The following is a 26090-nucleotide window of genomic DNA, read 5'->3' as shown; positions in this document are numbered from 1 at the left end:
AGAGTATAGAAGCATCATAGCGATGGGAGAGAAGAAAGGCGGAAGAAGAGAATGCAGGCTGGGAGAAAGGGAGAGAGTATAGAAGCATCATAGCGATGGGAGAGAAGAGAGAAGAAAGGCGGTAGAAGAGAATGCAGGGTGGGGGAGAGGGAGAGAGTATAGAAGCATCATAGCGATGGGAGAGAAGAAAGAAGAAAGGCGAAAGAAGAGAATGCAGGGTGGGGGAGAGTGAGAGAGTATAGAAGCATCATAGCGATGGGAGAGAAGAAAGGCGGAAGAAGCGAATGCAGGGTGGGGGCGAGGGAGAGAGTATAGAAGCATCATAGCGATGGGAGAGAAGAAAGAAGAAAGAGGAAGAAGAGAATGCAGGGTGGGGGAGAGAGTATAGAAGCATCATAGCGATGGGAGAGAAGAGAGAAGAAAGGCAGTAGAAGAGAATGGAGGGTAGGGGAGAGGGAGAGAGTATAGAAGCATCATAGCGATGGGAGAGAAGAAATAAGAAAGGAGGAAGATGAGAATGCAGACGTCGCAGGGTCACGAAGTGCAGGGGGACACTTGGACCTTGAGACCTGCGCAGCTGCGCTAACAGCTTCCTGTTACTCTGAAACACAACACAGGCATCTCACATGTTACTTGCACTCAGCAGAATTGTCAGGGTTTTAGACTAACATGTATTCAATTGAAACAGAGTTCATATATATGGGGTTTGTGGTTTGGGCTGCTTGAGAATCTGTACGGGCCCCTTTTTGCTAATACCATTCTATTACTGCCCGTAAATCAAAGAAATGATAAGTCCCTTTACACCTTGCAAAGGGCAGCAAGTTTGCTGTCGCTGCTGCATCAGAGCACACATTTGGAACACGCTTTGTAAATCAGGCCCTGTAGCTTCTTGGTTCTGGCGGCAGCTTCCCTTGAGTGCTTGTGGGGCTGAGTGTGTTTACCTTCCCCGGGTAAACCTCAAGAAGGCTCCAGAGGGTGATTTTTTTTAGTAATATTATTTTTTTACAAGACTTAAAAAATAGAGTAGAGCCTGTGCTGAGATCAGAATGTATGCGTATTTTGCCACGGCAATATTTAATCACGTATGCAAATGGTCCGGTTTCGTGTATGGTTGGGGGGAGGGGAGATGGGGGACCCGAGCGTACAGGGGTGCCTTGTCAGGGTCCAAAAAAGAAGGTGACAAACCATGAATAATACCATGGAGCAATGGTGTGGCAAGAGACAGTTACATATGAAAAGGTGGGCTTAAAAGTGAACATTTTCAGTGTCACTCTTGTGAATCTATTTTGCACACAGCAACTGACCCCCTGCTGTTCTTGTAGTTTGTGTTTTTCAGTCATGAAAAGGCATTACCAACACAAGCTTCTTAAATACCACCCTGACCGAAAAAAGCGTCTGCAACTAGCTAAATCTTGAAGTGTTTATCCAGGCTGTGCATCCCGAAAATCGGTGTATTTGCACCTGTTGTCGCTAACCTCCAGTTTCTGAATTACGCCCTGCAAACACCAGCGCAGAACTAATGGAAATCCTTCCTGGCATCATGAAGTAATTGGAAGTGCCGCCCTCAGACGGTGTGAAAAGCATGTCGGGCCTGGAGGCTATTGAGTGTGATGTGAGAAGGCCGCCACTGCTAGCAAGCGTGCCGTGTGCAGCGGGGTGGGGTGGTCTGTCTCAGCTCAGGGAGCACCACGTAGAATGGCATAAACACTTAAATGCGCCCCAGCATTGCCAGCCCGTCTGCTTGTTGATATTAGCATGCCTTTATATTTCCAGCCTGTTTCCAGCAGGGTCGGACTGGGAAAAGAAATAGGCCTGGTCCCCCCAAAAAAAGTGGCCCACCCCTTGCCTCACGGCCCTTGACCTCTGATGACATCACCAGAAGTGATGTCATTTGACCCCACTGCAAAGTGACATCCCGGGAAGCAATGAAACACGACCTTGGAAGTGGCATCAAATAGCATTGTTGCTAAGTACACCAAATTTCTGTGAATGCAAGTAGACGTCCAAGGCCAAATGCTTATTGTATAGCGCTTACTATCACCCGACCTGTGTTGGTACTCATGTATCGACCTAAGAGGGATGAACGGCTTTTTTTCATTTTTTTTTCTTCCAAACCGGCCCAGGCATGGCCAGAAACCGCCCCCCGTTCCCCAGGGACGATCTCGGCCCAGCCACGGCCGAAAGGCCGAAGTGCCAATCCACCCTGGTTTCCAGCATCGATGGCACCTCTTGACCAATAGCGAAAAAGGGCACTTTGCCTCCAGCTCTTCGTCATGCAAACTTCAGTATCCATCTGATACTTACGTTTGCATAACAGTCAGCTGGAGGCAAAGCGCCCTTTATTTGCTGACCGCACCTTGACCCAACCATATATAAAAGTGGCGAGGAAGGATGGCAGTTTAATGGGATAACCCCTTTTAACGTGAACGCGGGACCTCCAGTGACTTCCAATGGACCACCCTCTTGTCAAACAAGCATTAATCAGCAGCTTCTATTCGCATGATTGTGACCTTTGCCAATTTACAAACTGTGGCAGTCAGGTGGCAGGGAGTAAGGCAGATGCAAGTGTGCCTTTTTAAAAAAGAATCTGAGTGGCGGACCACCCGGTGGGGCTTGGGGTCGGCCCCTGCTTTGGTGCGGTGCAGTGTGAGTGTGTGTGTGTGTGTGTGTGTGTATCTCTGTGTGTAGCACCCATTACTTGACATCTTACACTCAGTTACAAATGTCATACTCGCACTAGGTTGGAAAAATGAAAAGATGCAAGGACACACACATTGCTTAAAAAACAAGTGGCTGAAAGCACACTGAGGGCCCGATTCATGGAAAAGAGCGCATTAATCCCACAAGTGCTGTGTGCCGAGATCGACACTGCACGAGCCTGTGTGTAGAATAGAAAATGCACGCCCCGCGTATTTATGGAATTGTCTGTGCAAAGTAAGCGTATACGCAACATGCCCCCACAGAAAGCAAAAACAGCCAGAACAGCTACCCTTCAAACAGGGAATGGGGTCCCCCTCAAGCCGCCTTGCTTCTCTGGGTCCCTGCACAGGGCCCTCCATAACTGTAACCAGCACTCCGAGGACATGCATAGAGTTTCGCAAAAAGCATTTATTTTCCTGGTCAAACTGCTTGCATATCCCCGTAAACAGTCCCTGCACCCCGCTATGCTGCGTACACATACCCTTAAGTGCGATCGGAACCCTGTCTGCATGCACGCACCCCTAAATCCGACATGCAAACTCACCTCCGGAGTTGCGATTCCTTCGTGCAAGTCCATACGCCTGCATCCGGTTGGCGGAGATTTCAAGGGAAGTGCATGGGCTTTTGGCAGGTGACAGGTTGATCGGTCACATTCATGAATACGTAGTGTTCCATGCAACAGTGGGCGTGCTATGGACTTCCTGCGTTCCATCCCTCATAATGCCCCCACTTTCTGGCTTGTTCTTCCCCATTTTGCATGTTCTGCTGCCTATTCCGGCCCCTACGCAGGCCACGCCCATCCCCGGCATGGAGTCTTGCGCACGGCGCTCGGCCGGTCGCAGAGCTGTGCCGAGCCTGTGCGAATTCCACCTAAGTCCTACAAAAGTCCTGCACAGTCAGTTCCATGAATCCACGAGCACTGTTTCACACGCAGTTTTACGCGCAAGTATCAAATCTTACATGCAAATTATTCCATGAATCGGTCCCTTAGTTAAGACAGTTCCATTATATCAAGAGCTGGTTAAACTGGCTTATTGCTGCAACTAAGCCATTGTCATTCAGAAGGCTGCTCATAAAGAACGGGGCAGGATTAAAAAAGAATCCACACGTGTGTTTGGGCAGGGAAGGGATGTAGGGACAAGCAGTCCATGGGCAGTCAATGGGTGTGTAAATCACCAAGTAGCACCCACAGGCTCTTTTTCCTTCCTCACATCTCATCTCATCTCTCTACTACCTTTACTTCCCAAACAATAGTTTTGGCTTATAGGCAGCGCTCCAGCGTCACCTACTAGTCAAAACTTCAAACGGGCACAATCCTTTGTTGGATTTCAATGTGTTTGGGAATGTTTCAGAATAAGGCACACAAAGCACAATGGAGTCAAAGCGTATTCATGGAGGGTTCTCTCCCTCTGGGAAACCACGGATGAACTGGAGAAATTTAAGAGTAAGCCCTGGTGACCCCTATTAAGGGATCCCCTTCTTGAAACTTGCCAGAAACATCCCTCCGTGACAGTAACACATGCATACAGGTTCAGCAATGCGCAGAACTGAGTCCTGGCATGCCATGATAATCCTGGGCATGACCCTACATACTGCCTTCCCCACCAGGGCTGATAAGTGATAAGTCTTCTTTCCCTTGCTGGGCGGGGCTTAGTCCAGGCACATCCCCACCAGGGCTGGTAAGGCTCCTATCCCTTGATGGGCACGGCTTAGTCCAGGCACATCCCCACCATGGCTGGTAAGGCTCCTATCCCTTGCTGGGTGGGGCTTATTCCAGGCACATCCCCACCAGGGCTGGTAAGGCTCCTATCCCTTGCTGGGCAGGGCTTAGTCCAGGCACATGCCCACCAGGGCTGATAAAGCTCCTACCCTGGGCTGATAAGACTCCTCTACTTCTCAGTACAAAACTCGGACCAAGTGCCTCCGGTAGTGGGTTTGCCCCTTGCCCTTATGCAATGATAACGTTGGTTGACTTTCGCTTAGATGGGACCACTGAGCAGGACACGGGGCATCCATTTTTGTACCCCCTTTCGACTCCGTTGTGGTGACTAGGCCTCACTGCGATAGTACAAAAACGCTTCTCCTCCCTTTCTCGCAGCAGCACGGACAGGCGCGCAGGGCACATGGCCCCCACCCTCGTTCTCACTCTGACTGGAAAACTCTGCGGTTCCATTCTCACGCTGAAGCCAGAGGTGCTTGCAACATATAATAAATGTAACACATCACTCTTCCTCTGAGATCACTGTCCTGCATGTGAACCAGCATGAGCTAAGCACATAGCTCGTCTATCTCCACAAACGTGTCCTTTCCCCCCGCACCCTCGCCAGTGGAAACTTACTGCTAGTGTGACCCTGTATCCCTGCAAGATATTCCTTTCATGTGCCAGACCACTGACCACGCCATGATGCCCACCCAGCAGATCCCCAACTAACATTAGACCCCTGCTGCAGTATATCGTTGCCTACCACTAAGAAATGCCACATACCAGAGATTCTTATGAGTGCAGACCTTAACTTCAACCAGTGTATTATAGTGGTCAAGACCCTTAACCTAAGACCTGTATAATCCAATGTTATTGATAGTATAGATGTATGTGTGACTTTTATAGAGACATGATAAACTGCTGAAAGACTTTGAACAATTGTTATTTAGTTCATGCATTTTTGAGAATATATTATGTTAGCTTAGATAGTGACCACCCTGCCTCCCAGCGACCCGACCTTCACCCATGCGGAGCGCAGATGACTGACGTCAATCCTCCCGCCAACCAAGCGACCAACCCGGATGAAGAGATGCCACCCACACCTGAGGCATCGTGTGGACTGACCAATCCGGGACCAATGTAGTATCCTATGTTAGTTGCGTCAGTTACCCTATAAAATGTAATGTAATGATAACTTGTGTCAGAGCACTCTCAGAGATCTTTTCAATGCCATTCATTAGATAAACCTTGCCTTGAACTCTCGCAGCATGCTCTCCTTGCCTTTTTCCCCGTCCGGGGTATGTCTGTTTTATTCTTTTGCACATGTAAGACGGGGAGGGCACAAACATTTGGTGACCCCGACGTGATTTGTAAAGGTGCCTCGAGGCCCGCACTGTGCAGCGAGATCTGGGACACCCCCAGCAAAACCATCGCCTCCGCAGCTGACCAGCCTGTGCGCACTACAAGAAAGGGTCAAGGGTTCCCGGTTGACGAATACCTGACTGAAGAGCTGCTCACCGAGGCGGGCCACGGCTTGGTTGGGGTGCGGCCCTGACTGGGGTCAGACCGTGAACGGTCACCCTCGGATTACCTGACTTAACACGTGAGTGCAGGTTGCGAAGGTTCCCAAGGAAAGGTAAGGGGTAAGATAAGGGAACAAGGGAACAGGTGATAGTGGGTTAAAGCCAGAGGTGGCACGGCTGTGTGAGTGATGCTGAGGCTTTTTCTGATCTGTCCTTTATATGGTCATTAGGTTTTGTGAAAAGTGAGAAGAAGAAGAAGAAGAAAAGAGGTATCCTAGCCTGAACGGGGTAGAAATCGGCGCCGCGTAGCATTGTCTCGTCCAGTGCAGATGACTAAGTGAAGATAAAGAGAAGATAGTAGGAGTCTCGCATATTGAGTAGACTCGGAATAGTTATTTAGAATATTCTTTTTCCGTGCAAGCAAGAATTCTTGGGAAAGAGTAAGAGGGTGTTAGAGGTGGGGAGTGAATGAGAAGAGTAGGTAAAATGGGGAAAGGGAAAAAGTGTTCAGTAACGGGAACAAAGGGGAAATTAAAGCGCGCAGGTAGTTCATGTGCATGTTATGTGTTATATGTTTTTGCTTTTTGTCCATTTTGTGTCACATAAGTCAAAATATTGTAAGTGATTTGTTGGTAAGAGGTCATACATACTAAAGTGAACCGTTGAAATTGGAAATGCAATAATTACAAAGGTAACAATGAATATTGATACACAATAACTGCCAATAATTGAGAAACTCTTGATATATTGTTGATCAATACAAGGGGACAGGTGGTTGGAGGTTGTGATTAAAAGGGAGGCTCAGGTGCAAGCGTACACACAAGTGAAGGGAGAAATATCGTCATAGGAGGACTATATAGTGATAGGATACAAAAATACCACGATCAGTGGGTGACAGAGATAAAAGGGGACAGCGTGACACCGATTTGGCCAGAGGGAGGGTCGTTCGACAAACGGGTGTTAGTTTTTGTGTCCACGCACTTATTGTCGAGGTATAAGGGAAAGTAGGTGCAGAACAGAAGGGAAGTATTAGACCTGTAGCAAATGTTCGAGGAAGTTGCCCCCACAACCGAGGTAAGTACAGAAAGAACAATTGAAAAAACAAAAACGCAGGTGGAGGTAAGCGGAGCGCCAAAGGGCGAGTGCACAACAATGACAGCTGAGAGTGACACAAACAAAATATACCCCTTAATGACAAGACCAGCAGTGGGATACAGCGAGCCTGTGTACATAACGGCATGCCCCACCCCCACTCCCTCAAACGGAGCAATAGCCACAGCACCGCCGCCATATGACAAAGGAGGCCTGTATGGCCCAACGAGTGTGCCCCCTGTACATTTAGCGTGATTAACCCGAGATTTAGATCGCCAGCTAGCGCAGAAATGGAAATAAGATGGCTGAGAGCACTGTGTGATAAGGGCCAAATGCTGCTGGGGGAGGGGAAGTACCACCATTGTCTGTAGCAGATCTCACACCCTCATTAAGCGCGACAGGGGAGTTAGCACCAGGAACACCAGAGCCAGCGCGATCCATATCGTCACAGGGAACACACATATCACAAGGGCGAGAAAAAGAGTGGCGATTGGGAGAGTTCCAGTTCCATCTGAATGATAAAACAGTGAGAATAATATGCCCAGCCACCCCAGAAAGTCAGCGAGGGGAAGGACACGATGAGAATAGTGAGCAATAAGAGGAAGTAGAAGAGGTGTGGAGTGACCTAGATGAGTATGAAGAGGGAGCAGCAGCTATGGGATCCCCGCTAGCATCTCAGCTCGATGACTTTGATGAACCATCGCCCCCATGATGGCAGGGGAGATTAAGGCAGCGGGTAGGGAACATGTTGGTGAGTAAGGTAAAGAAAGGGACGGTAAGTAAGACAGGAAAGAAACACAAGTTGCAGATGATACATAAGGGAGCAGGTAGGCCACATTATGTTCCGTGGGCCCAAATGGACAAAAACAACCTCTTGAAGCTCCTCCCCTCACTTGCGGGAGGGGCGGGGAAATGGATACATGCATTCTAGAAAAACACGGCAGGAGTACCATTAGCAATAGGTGATGTAAAGAGTTTGCTAGTGTCCGTCTTCGGTGATCAAGCAGACGCGGTGTGGGAAAAGGCAGGGTTCCCAGGAGTGACAATGAGTTGTGACCGCCACGATGGATCGCCATTCAACAATGTTCGAGCACAAATATGGGACGCATTGCGGCGCACATTTCCAGATATCCCAGATTTACATTTAGTGATGGAATGTACAATGGAGGAGAACGAGGATCCTACGCAACTCATACTGCGGGTGCAAGACTTGTGGAGAAGCGAAACTGGTACGGCGTGGAACCAATCCACCGCCTTGTTCTATTTTATCATCAAGAAAGGGCTCTCGAAGGAGCTACAGAAGGCCTTGGATAAAATAGGTGGGATAGAAGCCAAGGGTTGGCCTGAAATTCAGAGTATAATTGTGCACTACTGTAAGAGGATGAAAGAGAGAGAAAAGGAGATAGCACAAAAAAGGTTGGCAGACGAAGCGAAACTGGTGCAGAACAAATTGGTGAAGGTCGCCGCCATAAACGCCAGCATATCCGCTGATAGAGAGAACGAGGGGGATGAAAGTGCGGGAAACAGACCAGTCGGAATAGCAGCGCTGTGGGCCACAGGAGAACAAGGACCGTAGAACGGAGAGGACCCACAGAGAGGACAGCAGTGGCAAGAAAGACAAGCAAAAGAAAGAGGTGGGTACCGTGGCAAGAGCGGGGGGTTTGGAGGTATGGGGAATAGAGGATTCAATGGGCAAGGGATGAGAGGGGGACAGCAAGGGTCATGTTGGAATTGTGGGAGATGGGGACACTATTCAAGAGATCGCAGAATACGGCCTTCAGGGTACTTTCAGGGACACACATCCATGGACAATGAACAGGTATGGGGTTGCCCACACCCAGGTAGCCCCTATGGATTACCAATGGGAGGTGGAAGACCACAGGACCAGTGTTATAACGAACACCAAATGCAACAAAGACAGCCACCACCACAACCACATCACAGTGCATCACAGCCCATTGCAAGACAAAACACTGTAGGGAACACAAGCAGCAACAGTTTCGCAACAGCCGCAAATGGTGCACCTCCATTCCATGGCGTAACTGTAGTTGGAGATAATGGGCCTCATTACACGGTAGGTGCTAAACCATGGTGCTATTAGCACCAAGGTTCATGCCGGTAATTTACAGATTCCGCCATGGCGGAATAGGGAATTACCACCCCATTCCGAGGTTGGCGGGGCGATAATTCCCCATGCCGCCATGGCCCTTCCCATTCCCATTTTTGCTCCATAGGGCATAATGGGAATGTGGAAGGCGCTAATTACGGTACCACAAATTGCGGTACCGTAATTAGCACCAAGGTCCCTTTGCGGGTCCCTACTTTAACGGCTGGTCTACACCAGCCGTTAAGGTCGGGTCCCGCAAAGGGACCTCGTAGTAAGGCGGTAAGGGTTAACGGTCACCGGTAGACCATTAACCCTTACCGCCTTCCGTGTAATGAGGCCCAATGTCTTTTCAGTGCCAGGACAAGAAAGGTACGCAGATTAGGACAGCCCACAGAGAGCATTTGCATGTCCAGTCCTATCCACCACTCTACGTGCAGAAGAGGAACCACTAGTGGGGGCAGAGATAGGAAATAAGCAGTTTATCTTTATGGTAGACTCAGGAGCGGAAAAATCATGTCTTATGGAAAGGTGGTTTCCGCTCTCAGGCAGGAATTTGGAAAGGCAGGGGTACTCTGGGGCTATTTTAAAAGTTCCTTACACCAAAGATCTTGATATAACGGTGGGGGAAAAAACTGTGCGCGCACCCTTACTGTACCACAAAGACACGCCGATCAATTTGCTGGGTAGAGATTTGCTAAGTAAATTGAACATGACCATTTCATTTACAGAGCGGGGGATAGTGTGTTCCACCCCAGGAGTATGCCCAGTGCGAGCAATGTTGATGATCAGTACAATGATGAATGAAGTTGTAGTGCGAGGGATACCCATTGACATAGACATGTTCATCTATGGCATCAAGGTGTTAGCTCGAGTAGTGCCTGAAATAACGAGAAAAGAATGTAGGACACCATCAGACTTGATATTCCGCCCAATTGCAATTACAGATGTCGTGCCAGGCACGATAATGTCCATAGACATGGAGGCCGTTCAGGTATTGAGTAAACGTATTGTGGTCATAGGCTTGGACACGCATGGGTGCGAGTGGAGAACAGTGTTATGCATAGATCCAAACATAATGCCAAGAGACATAACTGATGAAGAATTATTCACTGATAATGAAGATGATGGAGAAATAATAATGGAAATAAGCATACCGTGTGACATTATGATCCAGTACAGAGAGGTACACAATCCACTTATGGCTAGTGTTAATGACCCACCGACAATATTTGGGGAAGACATGGCAAAGGTGGCACCAGAAATTTGGACTACAGGCCCCCATGATGTAGGGTTACTACACGAAGTGACACAGATAAAGATAAAACTCAAACCAGGTGCCATACCGCCAAGAATGAAACAATACCCAATATCCAGAGAAGTAGAGGAAGGAATTAGGGAAACAATAAATGCACTCCTGAGCCAAGGTATCATAGTACCATCAAACTCCCCGTGTAATACGTCTATCTTCCCGATCAAAAAAGCAAAAGGAGGGGCGTGTTAATGATCCAAGATCTCCGCCCACTCAATGATGTCATCCAAAAAGAATTACCGTTAGTGCCTAACCCGGCATCAATACTGTGCAATATACCCAAAGAATCTACATGTTTTACTGTGGTCGACTTGAAGAATGCTTTCTTCTCTATACCACTTGACCCAGGATCACAGTACCTTACAGCATTCACACTGGGGAATAACAGATATGAGCATCACAGACTCCCGCTGGGATATTGCGAAAGCCAGAGTATTTTTAACAGGGTACTGCATGAAGATATTGGAAATATAGATGTAGAGAGTACCATTATACAATACGTAGAAGATTTACTCGTCTGCAGCAAGACAGATGAAAAGTGCAGAGAAGACTCTATAATGCTAATAAACATGTTAGTTACCAAGGGGTACAAGGTGGATAAAGGGAAACTACAATACTGCCTTGCCGAAGTTGTATACCTCGGACAGTTAATATCAAAAGATGGGAAACGAATACTCCCAGACAGGGCAGCTTCTATACGTAACATAATCATACCAAAAACAGTGAAGGACATGCAAATATTTCTTGGCATATGTAACTATTGCCGAGCATGGATCCTTGATTACGCAGTATACACACGTCCATTACTGTAAGCATTAAAAGAAGCACAGAAGAGTAGAGCCCCAATAAAATGGACACATGACATGATGACTCAGTACTTCCGACTAAAAGACCTTATTGCAGATGCCCCAGTCCTCGCGAACCCAGACAATGAGAGGGAATTTTTCTTGTCCTCGCACTGCAATGGAACACTGATGACAGCAGTGCTGACACAAAAAACATCATTAGGCCACAAACCATTGGCCTATTACAGTGGAACACTAGATGCAGTGATGCAAGGCCATTTTGCGTGCGAACAGGACTCACAGCTGCAGCGTTTGCCATTGAAAAAAGTACCACAATCGTGATGGGATGTTCAGTAACATTATATGCAGAGCATTCATTATTTACGATTCTCGAGCGGTCAAAATCAACACTAACAACACAGAGAGCAACTGCATATGAAATAATAATTTCAAGCCCCAATGTACATGTAGTCAGGTGTAAAATGGTAAACCCAGCGACGTTCATAACAGAGCCATGCACAATGGAGGACATTCAGGAACATGACTGTGCAACCTATGAGGGGGAGGGTGACAATATTCCCAAAGCGAGTGAAAACGCCCTGAAGGAAGGAGAAATATATTTCATCGATGGGTCAGCATCAATAAATCCGGTAATAGGGGAAAAACATGTAGGGATGGCAGTAGTACGAATGGAAGAAGATAGCTATTAAACAATTGTCCAAAAGCACCTCCGTCCCATTACTCCACACAAGCGGCTGAACTAACTGCATTAATTGAAGCATTGCGAACAGCCAAAGGATGCACAGTGACTATATATTCAGATTCGGCATATGCAACTGCCACTGTTCATTCAGGACTATCGCGCTGGCGTAGGAGGGGGTTGAGATGAGCAGATGGCTCGCCAGTACAGCACGCTGCACTATTGAATGAATTGATAGATGCATTAGCGGAACCATCGGTAGTGGCAGTGCTGAAATGCCTAACCCATACTAACAATACAGATGAGATCTCATTTGGAAGTGCGGCAGCCAACGCAGCAGCGAAGGAAGCCTTGTATTTCAATATAACACCAGTAACAGAATGCGTTGTAAAGGTAATCACTGCAAAGCCACTAGAAGAAGCATATAGTAACACACCCATAGCACAGCTAATAGAGTTACAGAGGAGAGCACCACCGGAGGAGCAAGAGTTGTGGGACAAGCGGTGGTGCAAACAGTCATCTACAGACCTTATTTGGAGACAGGAGACAACGGGAAAGGTAGTGATGCCGGTAGAATTACTCGAAGTAGCATTCCAACAGCTGCACTTCCCAGCCCATGTAGCGAAAAAACACACCACCGCAGACATCCAGGAACATTGGTTTGTCCCCAACCTACAGGAAAATTTGTCAAAATTTGTCATATAGTGTACAGCATATCAAACATACAATTCAGGGATGACATTGAGGACATTGCGAGGCACGTTGCCACGACCAGCAGGGCTATTCAGGGAACTCCACATAGACTACGCCGACATGGGAGAGAGATGTAACGGAGCAAGATATCTAATTGTGGTGGTATGTCCCTTTTCAAGGTGGGTGGAGGCGGGTCCATGTCCCCACCCAGACACGAAGTGTGCGGCGAAAATTTCTAGTACGAGAAGTGTTTTCCCGATGGGGAATATGTGATGTGAAACGGTCAGACAACGGCACACACTTGGTGAATGACCTCTTCAAGGAAGTGACTTCACTCTTGTGGGTAAAACACAAACTGTGTTCCATTTATCATCCGATGGCTAACGGAATTGGTGGGAAAGATCAACGGCCTGCTCAAGAGCAAATTATCGGAGTTGTGTAATACATTAAAGAAAAACTGGGTATATTGCTTGCCCCTAGCACTGTTCCAACTCAGAACGCAACCATGCAAAGACCACCATCTGAGCCTCAAGGAAATTGTGACTGGGAGACGACTACACACACCACTCTTCCCGATTAGGAGAGCATCAGATGCACACAGGGCTGCCACAGTGCTGGGGGAGGAATTTAAGGAATATTTGACTCAGCTGACGCGCGCAGTCTGCAGCATAGCGCGACAAATAGCACCACCATTTACTCAGAATGTGGCAACTGATACTACCACGCCAGCTGCAGACAGCCCAAATGGGCCACTGATGCCAGGGGCACAGGTGTACGTAAGAAGTCTTGTGAGGAGATGGAATTCACCCAGGTTTCATGGCCCCTACGAGGTCATATAAAGTACACCCACTGCAGTTAAGGTTAAGGGACTGAAATATTGGGTGCTCCACTCAGATGTGAGGAGGGCACGCAATAGTACACTCCCTCAGATCGAACAGGAATGTGCAACTGGTACTACAAATGAGGTTGAGAAACAATGACAATGTGATTTAATGAAAAAGGAACATGAAAGAAAAAAGAGGCAAAAGTGATGGTGTGCCCTCTGATTTGTTCTGCCCTATGTCCGTATCCCTTTTCCTTTCACTCTCTTTTCATCACTATCTCTCTCCTACTATAAAAATGCCTAAAACAGAGGACATAATTGAAACAGAGGCCTGAGAAAAGTATATAAAAAGCAATCGTAAACGGAATTAATGAGTAAACATGAAATGTAAATATATAAATAAATGTACATACTCTGGTGACTTAACAAATTTGTATCGCCCCTCCAGGTAACAAATGGCCCAACGATTGCGGCAAATACAATAATGTTAGATAGTGATAGGGACGCCATTAGGGCAAAAAGGTTTAGCAATGTTGAATGCGTTTTGAAATGTGCTGCAGTTTTGTTTTCAGTGATGTTGTTTTTCATGGCCTGGTACTATACTCTCTTATCTCTGGTTAATGATTTGCACAAAGGGGGGAGCGGGGTTAATATGATACGAGAAGGTTCCAACCTAATATGGACTGGGGTAAAGACAATGTGGGGAGAAACTTATAACATTGGTATTAACGGTACAAATGTAACGCAACCTTCAGAACACGCCCCTGCAGGCCCGACAATTGTCTCCTTGTCACATCCTGGCATAAACATGAGTAATGATTATGAATCGAATTAATATGATGGCGACTATTATTGGCCGAACAACCTAGCTAACACAAGTACGCATGCACAGACAGCCATAGAACCTACCTCATATAATGCTGCTACTACGAATGAGTACACACATGCCATATTCAACAGCAATGACACTGCCAGGAATGTTCCCAATACATTACCAAAAAGTGAGAAGCTACAAGGAGGGAGGGAAAAGGAGAAGGAAAAGGGGGACGGGAGGGAAAAGATACGACATTTATCATGACCTGGGGTTAGATGAAATAGAAGACCCCCACCACCCTGATCAATCTAACAAATGGTATTCAGACATGAGTGCTACGGCAAAGCAAGCAACAAAGGAAAGCTGCTATGTCTGTTCACTCATACCTCATGCATCATGGACACCGAAAATGTTGGTACCACAGGAAGTGCCCTTGTCGGAGGCCCAATGTTTAATTCATTTAGTTCTATGTAGGATTAAAAGCTCCTTCCAGGCACACACCGTCAGCCTAGAAAGACTGGAGAGTGAGAGAACATGCACGAGCCGGTGTCAAGGAGTGATATGCCTCAGAGAGCCATTTCTTGTCATAAAAGGGACGAGGTATGCAGAAAACAAATGGCACAATGAAACTATTGAATGCAAAGCAGAAGCATTACGGGGGCTAGCTGAGGACGCGTTCCAATGGATAAAAGGAGTGTGCACCCCATCTGGTCACGGCATGTCACTAAGCTAACATGGATTACAGCGCTGGAAAAGCCTATAAAAACACAAAAAGAAGTATTGCACAAACTGTGCTTCCATGGGGAAGGAAAAGTGAACATGGGGGAAGCAAGGAAATGCAACAAGACAGTGATAATACCTGACATTGAAGAAAGGCACCACAGCCCTCATGGACATGTACTGGGTTTGTGGCAAACAAGCCTACCTGCATCTACCCGCATCCTAGAAAGGTACTTGCGCCTTAGCCACTCTCCATACAGCCCTGATGGTAATACCAGAAAGCCATATCCAAGGAACGGCAAGAGAATCGGCTGGCACATCGGCAGCAGGAGATTCGGCTGGCAAATCGGCAGCAGGACAATCGGCTGATCCATTGACAGCGCCCCAACAAGTAAACACAGAACTTCCAGCTTATGAACTGTTGTCAGAATACGAGTTGAAAACAAAGTTGTCACGAAGCAAAAGATCATCCAACTATATTTCGACTGAATCATCAAAACTCCTTGCTGAGATCCTACAAAAATACAAGCTGTTCTCATCTGCAGAGACATTTTTCACATCGCTCCTAGCACCAGGGCTCCAAGCACAAGCAAATGCCAAATGGTTACAAATAGTGCGCTGGGAGCTCATCCAACTGGCCAACGACACTGAAGAAGGATTCAACGTTATAAAAATAGAGCTCCACGCCTTGCGCCTAATGACAATGCAAAACAGATATGTTCTAGATCTCCTCACGGTGATGGACGGTGGTGTTTGCTGAAAAAATGGGGGGCCTGTTGCACATTTGTGCCATCCGAAGATGCAGATAACGGGACACTATCACATGTGATAACATGTGATAACAGCAGTCCACAATCTAGGGGAGAAGATGAGAACAGAGGGCGGAGCAGAAGAAAGTACATGGTTTGACAACTTATTCAGCTGGATACCATCATGGGTAAATGTGATGATGAAAATACTCGTCCCCATCATCGTCTTTGTGTTACTATTCTTCTGCGTGTGCCAACTGGGACTCCGGTGTTGTGCAAAAAGCATGCTACCTCGACTATGATGATGGTAACAATGGGCCGACCGACAATGGTAGCAACTATGATAGATGCACAAATACAAACAGGGGAACATAACCCTCCAAAGTACAGGCTGACTGCCATCTACAGGCAATATGGGGACAGGGTCGATAATTTATATCACACCACAATAAAGGAACCAACAGAATTGCAATGGTATAACGAGGTATGGGTAGACTTGGACGGGAATGGTGGGATATACCTAACATGCACGCCAGATGAATATGCAAGAAGAGGGAATAGCTTGAGAAGTGTATGCAGAGCATGGATGCCAATAAAGGGCACCCCAGCCTGGGAAGAAGCAGTCGCTGAAGCTGAGTACTACCGAAGGGAGAATGAAAAGAATAAAGTGTCATAATTCATTACTTTAGATGTAATGAAAGGGGGGAATGTGTGGGAGCGAGAGGCCCCTCGCATCCTCTACTTCTCAGTACAAAACTCAGACCAAGTGCCTCCGGTAGTGGGTTTGCCCCTTGCCCTTATTTAATGTTAACTTTGGTTGACTTTTGCGTAGATGGGACCACTGAGCAGGACACGGGGCATCCATTTTTGTACCCCCTTTCGACTCCATCTTGGTGACTAGGCCTCACTGTGATAGTACAAAAATGCTTCTCCTCCCTTTCTCGCAGCAGCGTGGCCAGGCGCGCAGGGCACATGGCCTCAACCCTCGTTCTCACTCTGACTGGAAAACTCAGCGGTTTCATTCTCACGCTGAAGCCGGAGGTGCTTGCAACACATAATAAATGTAACACATCACTCTTCCTCTGAGATCACTGTCCTGCATGTGAACCAGCATGAGCTCAGCACATAGCTCGTCCATCTCCACAAACGTGTCCTTGCCCCCACACCCTCCCCAGTGGAAACTTACTGCTAGCGTGACCCTGTGTCCCTGCAAGATATTCCTTTCATGTGCCAGACCACTGACCACGCCATGATGCCCACCCAGCAGATCCCCAACTAACATTAGACCCCTGCTGCAGTATATCGTTGCCTACCACTAACAAATGCCACATACCAGAGATTCTTATGAGTGCAGACCTTAACTTCAACCAGTGTATTATAGCGGTCAAGACCCTTAACCTAAGACCTGTATAATACAATGTTATTGATAGTATAGATGTATATGTGACTTTTATAGAGACATGATAAACTGCTGAAAGACTTTGAACAATTGTTATTTAGTTCATGCATTTTTGAGAATATAATATGTTAGCTTAGATAGTGACCACCCTGCCTCCCAGCAACCTGACCTTCACCCATTCGGAGTACAGATGACTGACGTCAATCCTCCCGCCAACCAAGCAACCAACCTGGAGGAAGAGATGCCACCCACACCTGAGGCATCGTGTGGACTGACCAATCCGGGACCAACATAGTATCCTATGTTAGTTGCGTCAGTTACCCTATAAAATGTAATGTAATGATAACGTTTGTCAGAGCGCTCCCAGAGATCTTTTGAATGCCATTCATTAGATAAACCTTGCCTTGAACTCTCGCAGCCTGCTCTCCTTGCCTTATTCCCCGTCCGGGGTGTGTCTGTTTTATTCTTTTGCATGTGTAAGACGGGGAGGGCACAAACACTGGGCGGGGTTTAGTCCAGGCACATGTCCACCAGGGCTGGTAAGGCTCATATCCCTTTCTGGGCGGGGCTTAGCCCAGGCACATCCCCACCAGGGCTGGTAAGGCTCATATCCCTTGCTGGGCAGGGATTAGTCCAGGCACATCCTCACCAGGGCTGGTAATGCCCACCAGTGCTAGTAAGGCTCATATCCCTTGCTGGGCAGGGCTTAGTCCAGGCACATCCCCACCAGGGCTGGTAAGGCTCCTATCCCTTGCTGGGCGGGGCTTAGTCTAGGCACATCCCCACCAGGGCTGGTAAGGCTCATATCCCTTGCTGGGCGGGGCTTAGCCCAGGCACATGTCCACCAGGGCTGGTAAGGCTCATATCCCTTGCTGGGCGGGGCTTAGTCCAGGTATTAAGGGACAGGGAAGGCTGATGTCCAAGCATGGCTGGACAAGGCTGGGACTGTTGCTTCACAGGTATGTGCACACGGAAAGGGCATGTTCACATACATCGGCTGGAAAAGGGGTTACCATGGCAGTGTTCTACACAGCCAATCACAGTCGCCGCTCTAGACACGTTCAGTGATATGATATGACATGACATTTATAACGCGCCTATCCACAAGTGTTTCAAGTAGCGATTACCCAGTAATCTAAATTCTGAGACTGGCCATGCTTCACAATTCTCCATGTATTTTTTAAAACATATTTGAAAGATTCACATATTAATTACATTATTTTACAGATAAGATACGGTCTGTTACGCACCAAGAAACAGTTAAGTTATTCAGTGAGTGCTAGAATATATCACACACATCTTAAATGTGTTCAATCACTTCCTTTTGGACCCTCTGAACAGTTTCACAACAAAAGAACAGGGATACAGACTGCTTTCCATTGGTCAGATGGATGTGTGAGAACACTGGAGAGAGGCGTTTATGGAAGGATCAGGATTAGTCCACAGGATTGTGTGACATTGGAGGGGCGGTGTAGGCAGTTAAGTCTAGCAGCATCTGCTAATCGCAGTCAACTGCAGCCTTCAAGGGGGCAGCATTAAGCGGGTCCAGTCCTCTGGCACAGTCCAACTGGTGGATTTGGTCATAGTCCAAAGGTTTGGGGCCACCTTGAATGAGCCAGAGTCTGTACAGTGTCACCCGGAAAGACTGGGATGTGCTCTAAACGATGACAATTGGGGGTAGTCACAATGTGACCTGTCTACTGTCTGGGAGGGGGCACATATCTGAAGAGAGACACATCTCCGCCCGCAGGGAGGTACGGTCAGGGGATGCAATCGGTCAATCCCGATCATGGAAAGGAGTAGGAGTGGTCTCAAAAGCCTGCAGTTGGAGCAGTGCCTGGTCCTTGAAAGTGTGTGGGTGGTGTGTGGGTAATTATGGGGCGTGGTAAAGATGGTACCAAAACCGAAGGGTAGGGGTGAAAATGGGGCTTAATTCAACTTGGGGAATGGCCACCTGCTACTTATTTTAACAATGACTACTCATATACCCCCTTCCGCTGCATAATACCCGTTATCTTCCCCCAGGCAGACTTTCGATTTACCCCATGCGGTGAATAGCCAATGTCCCACTTCATAATTAGGTGAAATATTTACGATACCATTTTCTTTAGCATCACCGCCACACTCCTGAGAGCCTAAATGTGGTGTTAGTACAGAAAATGAAATGTGATGTAGCGCTACTCACCCCACAGTCATTGGCTCCGTCCCCACACATGCCCACGAAGTAACTGCAAGAGAAGACATGACGGGGTCAGTTTCTGAGCATCACAGATAAGGGAAGGCATGATGGGGTCAGTTTCTGAGCATCACAGATAAGGGAAGATGAAGTAACTCGAAGAGAAGACATGATGGGGTCAGTTTATGAGCATCACAGATAAGGGAAGGTGAAGTAACTGGAAGAGAAGACATGATGGGGTCAGTTTCTGAGCCTCACAGATAAGGGAAGGTGAAGTAACTGGAAGAGAAGACATGACGGGGTCAGTTTCTGAGCATCAGAGATAATGGAAGAGAAGACATTATGGGGTCAGTTTCTGAGGACCACAGATAAGGTAAGGTGAAGTAACTGGAAGAAAAGACATGATGGGGTCAGTTTCTGAGCATCACAGATAAGGGAAGGTGAAGTAACTGTAAGAGAAGACATGACAGGGTCAGTTTCTGAGGATCACAGATGAGGGAAAATGAAGTAACTGGAAGAGAAGACATGATGGAGTCAGTTTCTGAGCATCACAGATAAGGGAAGGTGAAGTAACTGGAAGAGAAGACATGACAGGGTCAGTTTCTGAGGATCACAGATAAGGTAAGGTGAAGTAACTGGAAGAGAAGACATGATGGGGTCAGTTTCTGTGCATCACAGATAAGGGAAGGTGAAGTAACTGGAAGAGAAAACATGATGGGGTCAGTTTCTGAGCATCACAGATAAGGAAAGGTGAAGTAACTGGAAGGGAAGACATGACGGGGTCAGTTTCTGAGGATCACAGATAAGGTAAGGTGAAGTAACTTCAAGAGAAGGCATGACGGGGTCAGTTTCTGAGCATCACAGATAAGGGAAGGTGAAGTAACTGCAAGAGAAGGAGAAGACATGACGGGGTCAGTTTCTGAGGATCACAGATAAGGTAAGGTAAAGTAACTGGAAGAGAAGACATGACAGGGTCAGTTTCTGAGCATCACAGATAAGGGAAGGTGAAGTAACTGGAAGAGAAGACATGATGGGGTCAGTTTCTGAGCATCACAGATAAGGGAAGGTGAAGTAACTGGAAGAGAAGACATGCAGGGGGTCAGTTTCTGAGCATCACAGATAAGGGAAGGTGAAGTAACTGCAAGAGAACACATGATGGTTTCAGTTTCTGAGCATCACAGATAAGGTAAGGTGAAGTAACTGCAAGAGAAGGCATGACGGGGTCAGTTTCTGAGCATCACAGATAGGGGAAGGTGAAGTAACTGCAAGAGAAGACATGACGGGGTCAGTTTCTGAGGATCACAGATAAGGTAAGGTGAAGTAACTGGAAGAGAAGACATGACAGGGTCAGTTTCTGAGGATCACAGATGAGGGAAAATGAAGTAACTGGAAGAGAAGACATGATGGGGTCAGTTTCTGAGCATCACAGATAAGGGAAGGCGAAGTAACTGGAAGAGAAGACATGACAGGGTCAGTTTCTGAGGATCACAGATAAGGTAAGGTGAAGTAACTGGAAGAGAAGACATGACGGGGTCAGTTTCTGAGCATCACAGATAAGGGAAGGTGAAGTAACTGGAAGAGAAAACATGATGGGGTCAGTTTCTGAGCATCACAGGTAAGGGAAGGTGAAGTAACTGGAAGAGAAGACATGACGGGGTCAGTTTCTGAGGATCACAGATAAGGTAAGGTGAAGTAACTTCAAGAGAAGGCATGACGGGGTCAGTTTCTGAGCATCACAGATAAGGGAAGGTGAAGTAACTGGAAGGGAAGACATGACGGGGTCAGTTTCTGAGCATCACAGATAAGGGAAGGTGAAGTAATTGGAAGAGAAGACATGACGGGGTCAGTTTCTGAGGATCACTGATAAGGTAAGGTGAAGTAACTGGAAGAGAAGACATGATGGGGTCAGTTTCTGAGCATCACAGATAAGGGAAGGTGAAGTAACTGCAAGAGAAGACATGATGGGGTCAGTTTATGAGCATCACAGATAAGGGAAGGTGAAGTAACTGGAAGAGAAGACATGATGGGGTCAGTTTCTGAGCATCACAGATAAGGGAAGGTGAAGTAACTGCAAGAGAAGACATGATGGTTTCAGTTTCTGAGCATCACAGATAAAGTAAGGTGAAGTAACTGCAAGAGAAGGCAAGACGGGGTCAGTTTCTGAGCATCACAGATAGGGGAAGGTGAAGTAACTGCAAGAGAAGACATGACAGGGTCAGTTTCCGAGGATCACAGATAAGGTAATGTGAAGTAACTGCAAGAGAAGACATGACGGGGTCAGTTTCTGAGGATCACAGATAAGGTAAGGTGAAGTAACTGCAAGAGAAGACATGACGGGGTCACTTTCTGAGGATCACAGATAACGTAAGGTGAAGTAACTGCAAGAGAAGACATGACGGGGTCAGTTTCCGAAGATCACAGATAAGGTAAGGTGAAGTAACTGCAAGAGAAGACATGACAGGGTCAGTTTCTGAGGATCACAGACAAGGTAAGGTGAAGTAACTGCAAGAGAAGACATGAGGGGGTCAGTTTCCGAGGATCACAGATAACGTAAGGTGAAGTAACTGCAAGAGAAGACATGACGGGGTCAGTTTCTGAGCATCACAAGTAAGGTAAGGTGAAGTAACTGGAAGAGAAGACATGACAGGGTCAGTTTCTGAGGATCACAGATAAGGTAAGGTGAAGTAACTGGAAGAGAAGACATGACGGGGTCAGTTTCTGAGCATCACAGATAAGGGAAGGTGAAGTAACTGGAAGAGAAGACATGACGGGTCCGTTTCTGAGCATCACAGATAAGGTAAGGTGAAGTAACTGCAAGAGAAGACATGACGGGGTCAGTTTCTGAGCATCACAGATAAGGGAAGACATGATGGGGTCAGTTTCTGAGCATCACAGATAAGGGAAGGTGAAGTAACTGGAAGAGAAGACATGATGGGGTCAGTTTCTGAGCATCACAGATAAGGGAAGGTGAAGTAACTGGAAGAGAAGACATGATGGGGTACGTTTCTGAGCATCTCAGATAAGGGAAGGTGAAGTAACTGGAAGAGAAGACATGATGGGGTCAGTTTCTGAGCATCACAGATAAGGGAAGGTGAAGTAACTGGAAGAGAAGACATGGCGGGGTCACTTTCTGAGCATCACAGAAAATGCAAGAGAAGACATGATGGGGTCAGTTTCTGAGCATCACAGATAAGGAAAGGTGAAGTCACTGGAAGAGAAGACATGACAGGGTCAGTTTCTGAGGATCACAGATGAGGGAAAGTGAAGTAACTGGAATAGAAGTCATGATGGGGTCAGTTTCTGAGCATCACAGATAAGGGAAGGTGAAGTAACTGGAAGAGAAGACATGACGGGGTCAGTTTCTGAGCATCACAGATAAGGGAAGATGAAGTAACTGCAAGAGAAGACATGATGGGGTCAGTTTCCGAGCATCACAGATAAGGGAAGGTGAAGTAACTGGAAGAGAAGACATGATGGGGTCAGTTTCTGAGCATCACAGATAAGGGAAGGTGAAGTAACTGCAAGAGAAGACATGACGGGGTCAGTTTCTGAGGATCACAGATAAGGTAAGGTGAGGTAACTGGAAGAGAAGACATGATGGGGTCCGTTTCTGAGCATAATAGATAAGTGAAGGTGAAGTAACTGCAAACAAAGACATGACGGGGTCAGTTTCTGAGCATCGCAGATAAGGGAAGGTGAAGTAACTGCAAGAGAAGACATGGTGGGGTCAGTTTCTAAGCATCGCAGATAAGGTAAGGTGAAGTAACTGGAAGAGAAGACATGACGGGGTCAGTTTCTGAACATCGCAGATAAGGGAAGGTGAAGTAACTGCAAGAGAACACATGACGGGGTCAGTTTCTGAGGATCACAGATAAGTGAAGGTGAAGTAACTGCAAGAGAAGACATGAAGGGGGTTAGTTTCTGAGGATCACAGATAAGGTAAGGTGAAATAACTGCAAGAGAAGACATGACGGGGTCAGTTTCTGAGCATCACAGAAAAGGGAAGGTGAAGTAACTGCAAGAGAAGACATGACGGGGTCAGTTTCTGAGCATCACAGATAAGGTAAGGTGAAGTAACTGGAAGACAAGACATGATGGGGTCAGTTTCTGAGCATCACAGATAATGCAATAGAAGACATGATGTGGTCATTGTCTGAGCTTCACAGATAATGCAAGAGAAGACATGATGGGGTCAGTTTCTGAACTTCACAGATAAGGGAAGGTGAGGTAAGTGCAAGAGAAGACATGGTGGGGTCAGTTTCTGAGCATCACAGAAAAGTTAAGGTGAAGTAACTGGAAGAGAAGACATGATGGGGTCAGTTTCTGAGCATCACAGATAAGGGAAGGTAATGTAACTGCGAGAGAAGACATGATGGGGTCAGTTTCTGAGGATCACAGATAAGGGAAGGTGAAGTAACTGGAAGAGAAGACATGATGGGGTCAGTTTCTGAGCATCACAGATAAGGGAAGGTGAAGTAATTACAAGAGAAGACATGATGGGGTCAGTTTCTGAGCATCGCAGATAAGGGAAGGTGAAGTAAATGCAAGAGAAGACATGATGGGGTCAGTTTCTGAGCATCACAGACAAGGGAAGGTGAAGTAACTGCAAGAGAAGACATGATGGGGTCAGTTTCTGAGGATCACAGATAAGGGAAGGTGAAGTAACTGGAAGAGAAGACATGATGGGGTCAGGATAATGCAAGAGAAGACATGGTGGGGTCCGTTTCTGAGCATCACAGAAAAGGGAAGGTGAAGTAATTACAAGAGAAGACATGGTGGGGTCAGTTTCTGAGCATCACAGATAAGGTAAGGTGAAGTAACTGGAAGACAAGACATGATGGGGTCAGTTTCTGGTCATCACAGATAATGCAAGAGAAGACATGATGGGGTCAGTTTCTGAGCTTCACAGATAAGGGAAGGTGAAGTAACTGGAAGAGAAGACATGACAGGGTCAGTTTCTGAGCATCACAGATAAGGGAAGGTGAAGTAACTGGAAGAGAAGACATGACGGGGTTAGTTTCTGAGGATCACAGATAAGGTAAGGTAAAGTAACTGGAAGAGAAGACATGACGGGGTCAGTTTCTGAGCATCACAGATAAGGGAAGGTGAAGTAACTGGAAGAGAAGACATGACGGGGTCAGTTTCTGAGCATCACAGATAAGGGAAGGTGAAGTAACTGGAAGAGGTCAGTTTCTGAGGATCACTGATAAGGTAAGGTGAAGTAACTGGAAGAGAAGACATGACGGGGTCAGTTTCTGAGCATCACAGATAAGGGAAGGTGAAGTAACTGCAAGAGAAGACATGATGGGGTCAGTTTATGAGCATCAAAGATAAGGGAAGGTGAAGTAACTGGAAGAGAAGACATGATGGGGTCAGTTTCTGAGCATCACAGATAAGGGAAGGTGAAGTAACTGCAAGAGAAGACATGATGGTTTCAGTTTCTGAGCATCACAGATAAGGTAAGGTGAAGTAACTGCAAGAGAAGGCAAGACGGGGTCAGTTTCTGAGCATCACAGATAGGGGAAGGTGAAGTAACTGCAAGAGAAGACATGACGGGGTCAGTTTCCGAGGATCACAGATAAGGTAATGTGAAGTAACTGCAAGAGAAGACATGACGGGGTCAGTTTCTGAGGATCACAGATAAGGTAAGGTGAAGTAACTGCAAGAGAAGACATGACGGGGTCACTTTCTGAGGATCACAGATAACGTAAGGTGAAGTAACTGCAAGAGAAGACATGACGGGGTCAGTTTCCGAAGATCACAGATAAGCTAAGGTGAAGTAACTGCAAGAGAAGACATGACAGGTTCAGTTTCTGAGGATCACAGACAAGGTAAGGTGAAGTAACTGCAAGAGAAGACATGAGGGGGTCAGTTTCCGAGGATCACAGATAACGTAAGGTGAAGTAACTGCAAGAGAAGACATGACGGGGTCAGTTTCTGAGCATCACAAGTAAGGTACGGTGAAGTAACTGGAAGAGAAGACATGACAGGGTCAGTTTCTGAGGATCACAGATAAGGTAAGGTGAAGTAACTGGAAGAGAAGACATGACATGACGGGGTCAGTTTCTGAGCATCACAGATAAGGGAAGGTGAAGTAACTGGAAGAGAAGACATGACGGGTCAGTTTCTGAGCATCACAGATAAGGTAAGGTGAAGTAACTGCAAGAGAAGACATGACGGGGTCAGTTTCTGAGCATCACAGATAAGGGAAGACATGATGGGGTCAGTTTCTGAGCATCACAGATAAAGGAAGGTGAAGTAACTGGAAGAGAAGACATGATGGGGTCAGTTTCTGAGCATCACAGATAAGGGAAGGTGAAGTAACTGGAAGAGAAGACATGATGGGGTCAGTTTCTGAGCATCACAGATAAGGGAAGGTGAAGTAACTGGAAGAGAAGACATGGCGGGGTCACTTTCTGAGCATCACAGAAAATGCAAGAGAAGACATGATGGGGTCAGTTTCTGAGCATCACAGATAAGGAAAGGTGAAGTCACTGGAAGAGAAGACATGACAGGGTCAGTTTCTGAGGATCACAGATGAGTTAAAGTGAAGTAACTGGAATAGAAGTCATGATGGGGTCAGTTTCTGAGCATCACAGATAAGGGAAGGTGAAGTAACTGGAAGAGAAGACATGACGGGGTCAGTTTCTGAGCATCACAGATAAGGGAAGGTGAAGTAACTGCAAGAGAAGACATGATGGGGTCAGTTTCCGAGCATCACAGATAAGGGAAGGTGAAGTAACTGGAAGAGAAGACATGATGGGGTCAGTTTCTGAGCATCACAGATAAGGGAAGGTG

At 46.8% G+C, this 26090-nt stretch overlaps 1 protein-coding gene across 2 annotated transcripts in view; it reads right to left on the bottom strand.

Moving 5' to 3' along the window:
- Nucleotides 1-26090, bottom strand: part of LOC138491105 (probable cation-transporting ATPase 13A4) — an 891483-nt gene that overhangs the window by 270960 nt on the left and 594433 nt on the right. For both annotated transcript variants that reach the window (XM_069617424.1, XM_069617425.1), the window contains one exon: nucleotides 19302-19344. In XM_069617424.1, coding sequence (XP_069473525.1) covers nucleotides 19302-19344 — 43 coding nt within the window. The remainder of the gene's footprint in view (nucleotides 1-19301; nucleotides 19345-26090) is intronic.

This window comes from Ambystoma mexicanum, chromosome 10 (assembly GCF_040938575.1).
Source record: "Ambystoma mexicanum isolate Mex_15411 chromosome 10, UKY_AmexF1_1, whole genome shotgun sequence".
Classification (NCBI taxonomy): Eukaryota; Metazoa; Chordata; class Amphibia; order Caudata; family Ambystomatidae; genus Ambystoma; species Ambystoma mexicanum.
Note: the sequence above shows the minus strand (reverse complement) of the source record. Positions and strands in the feature narration are given on the sequence as shown.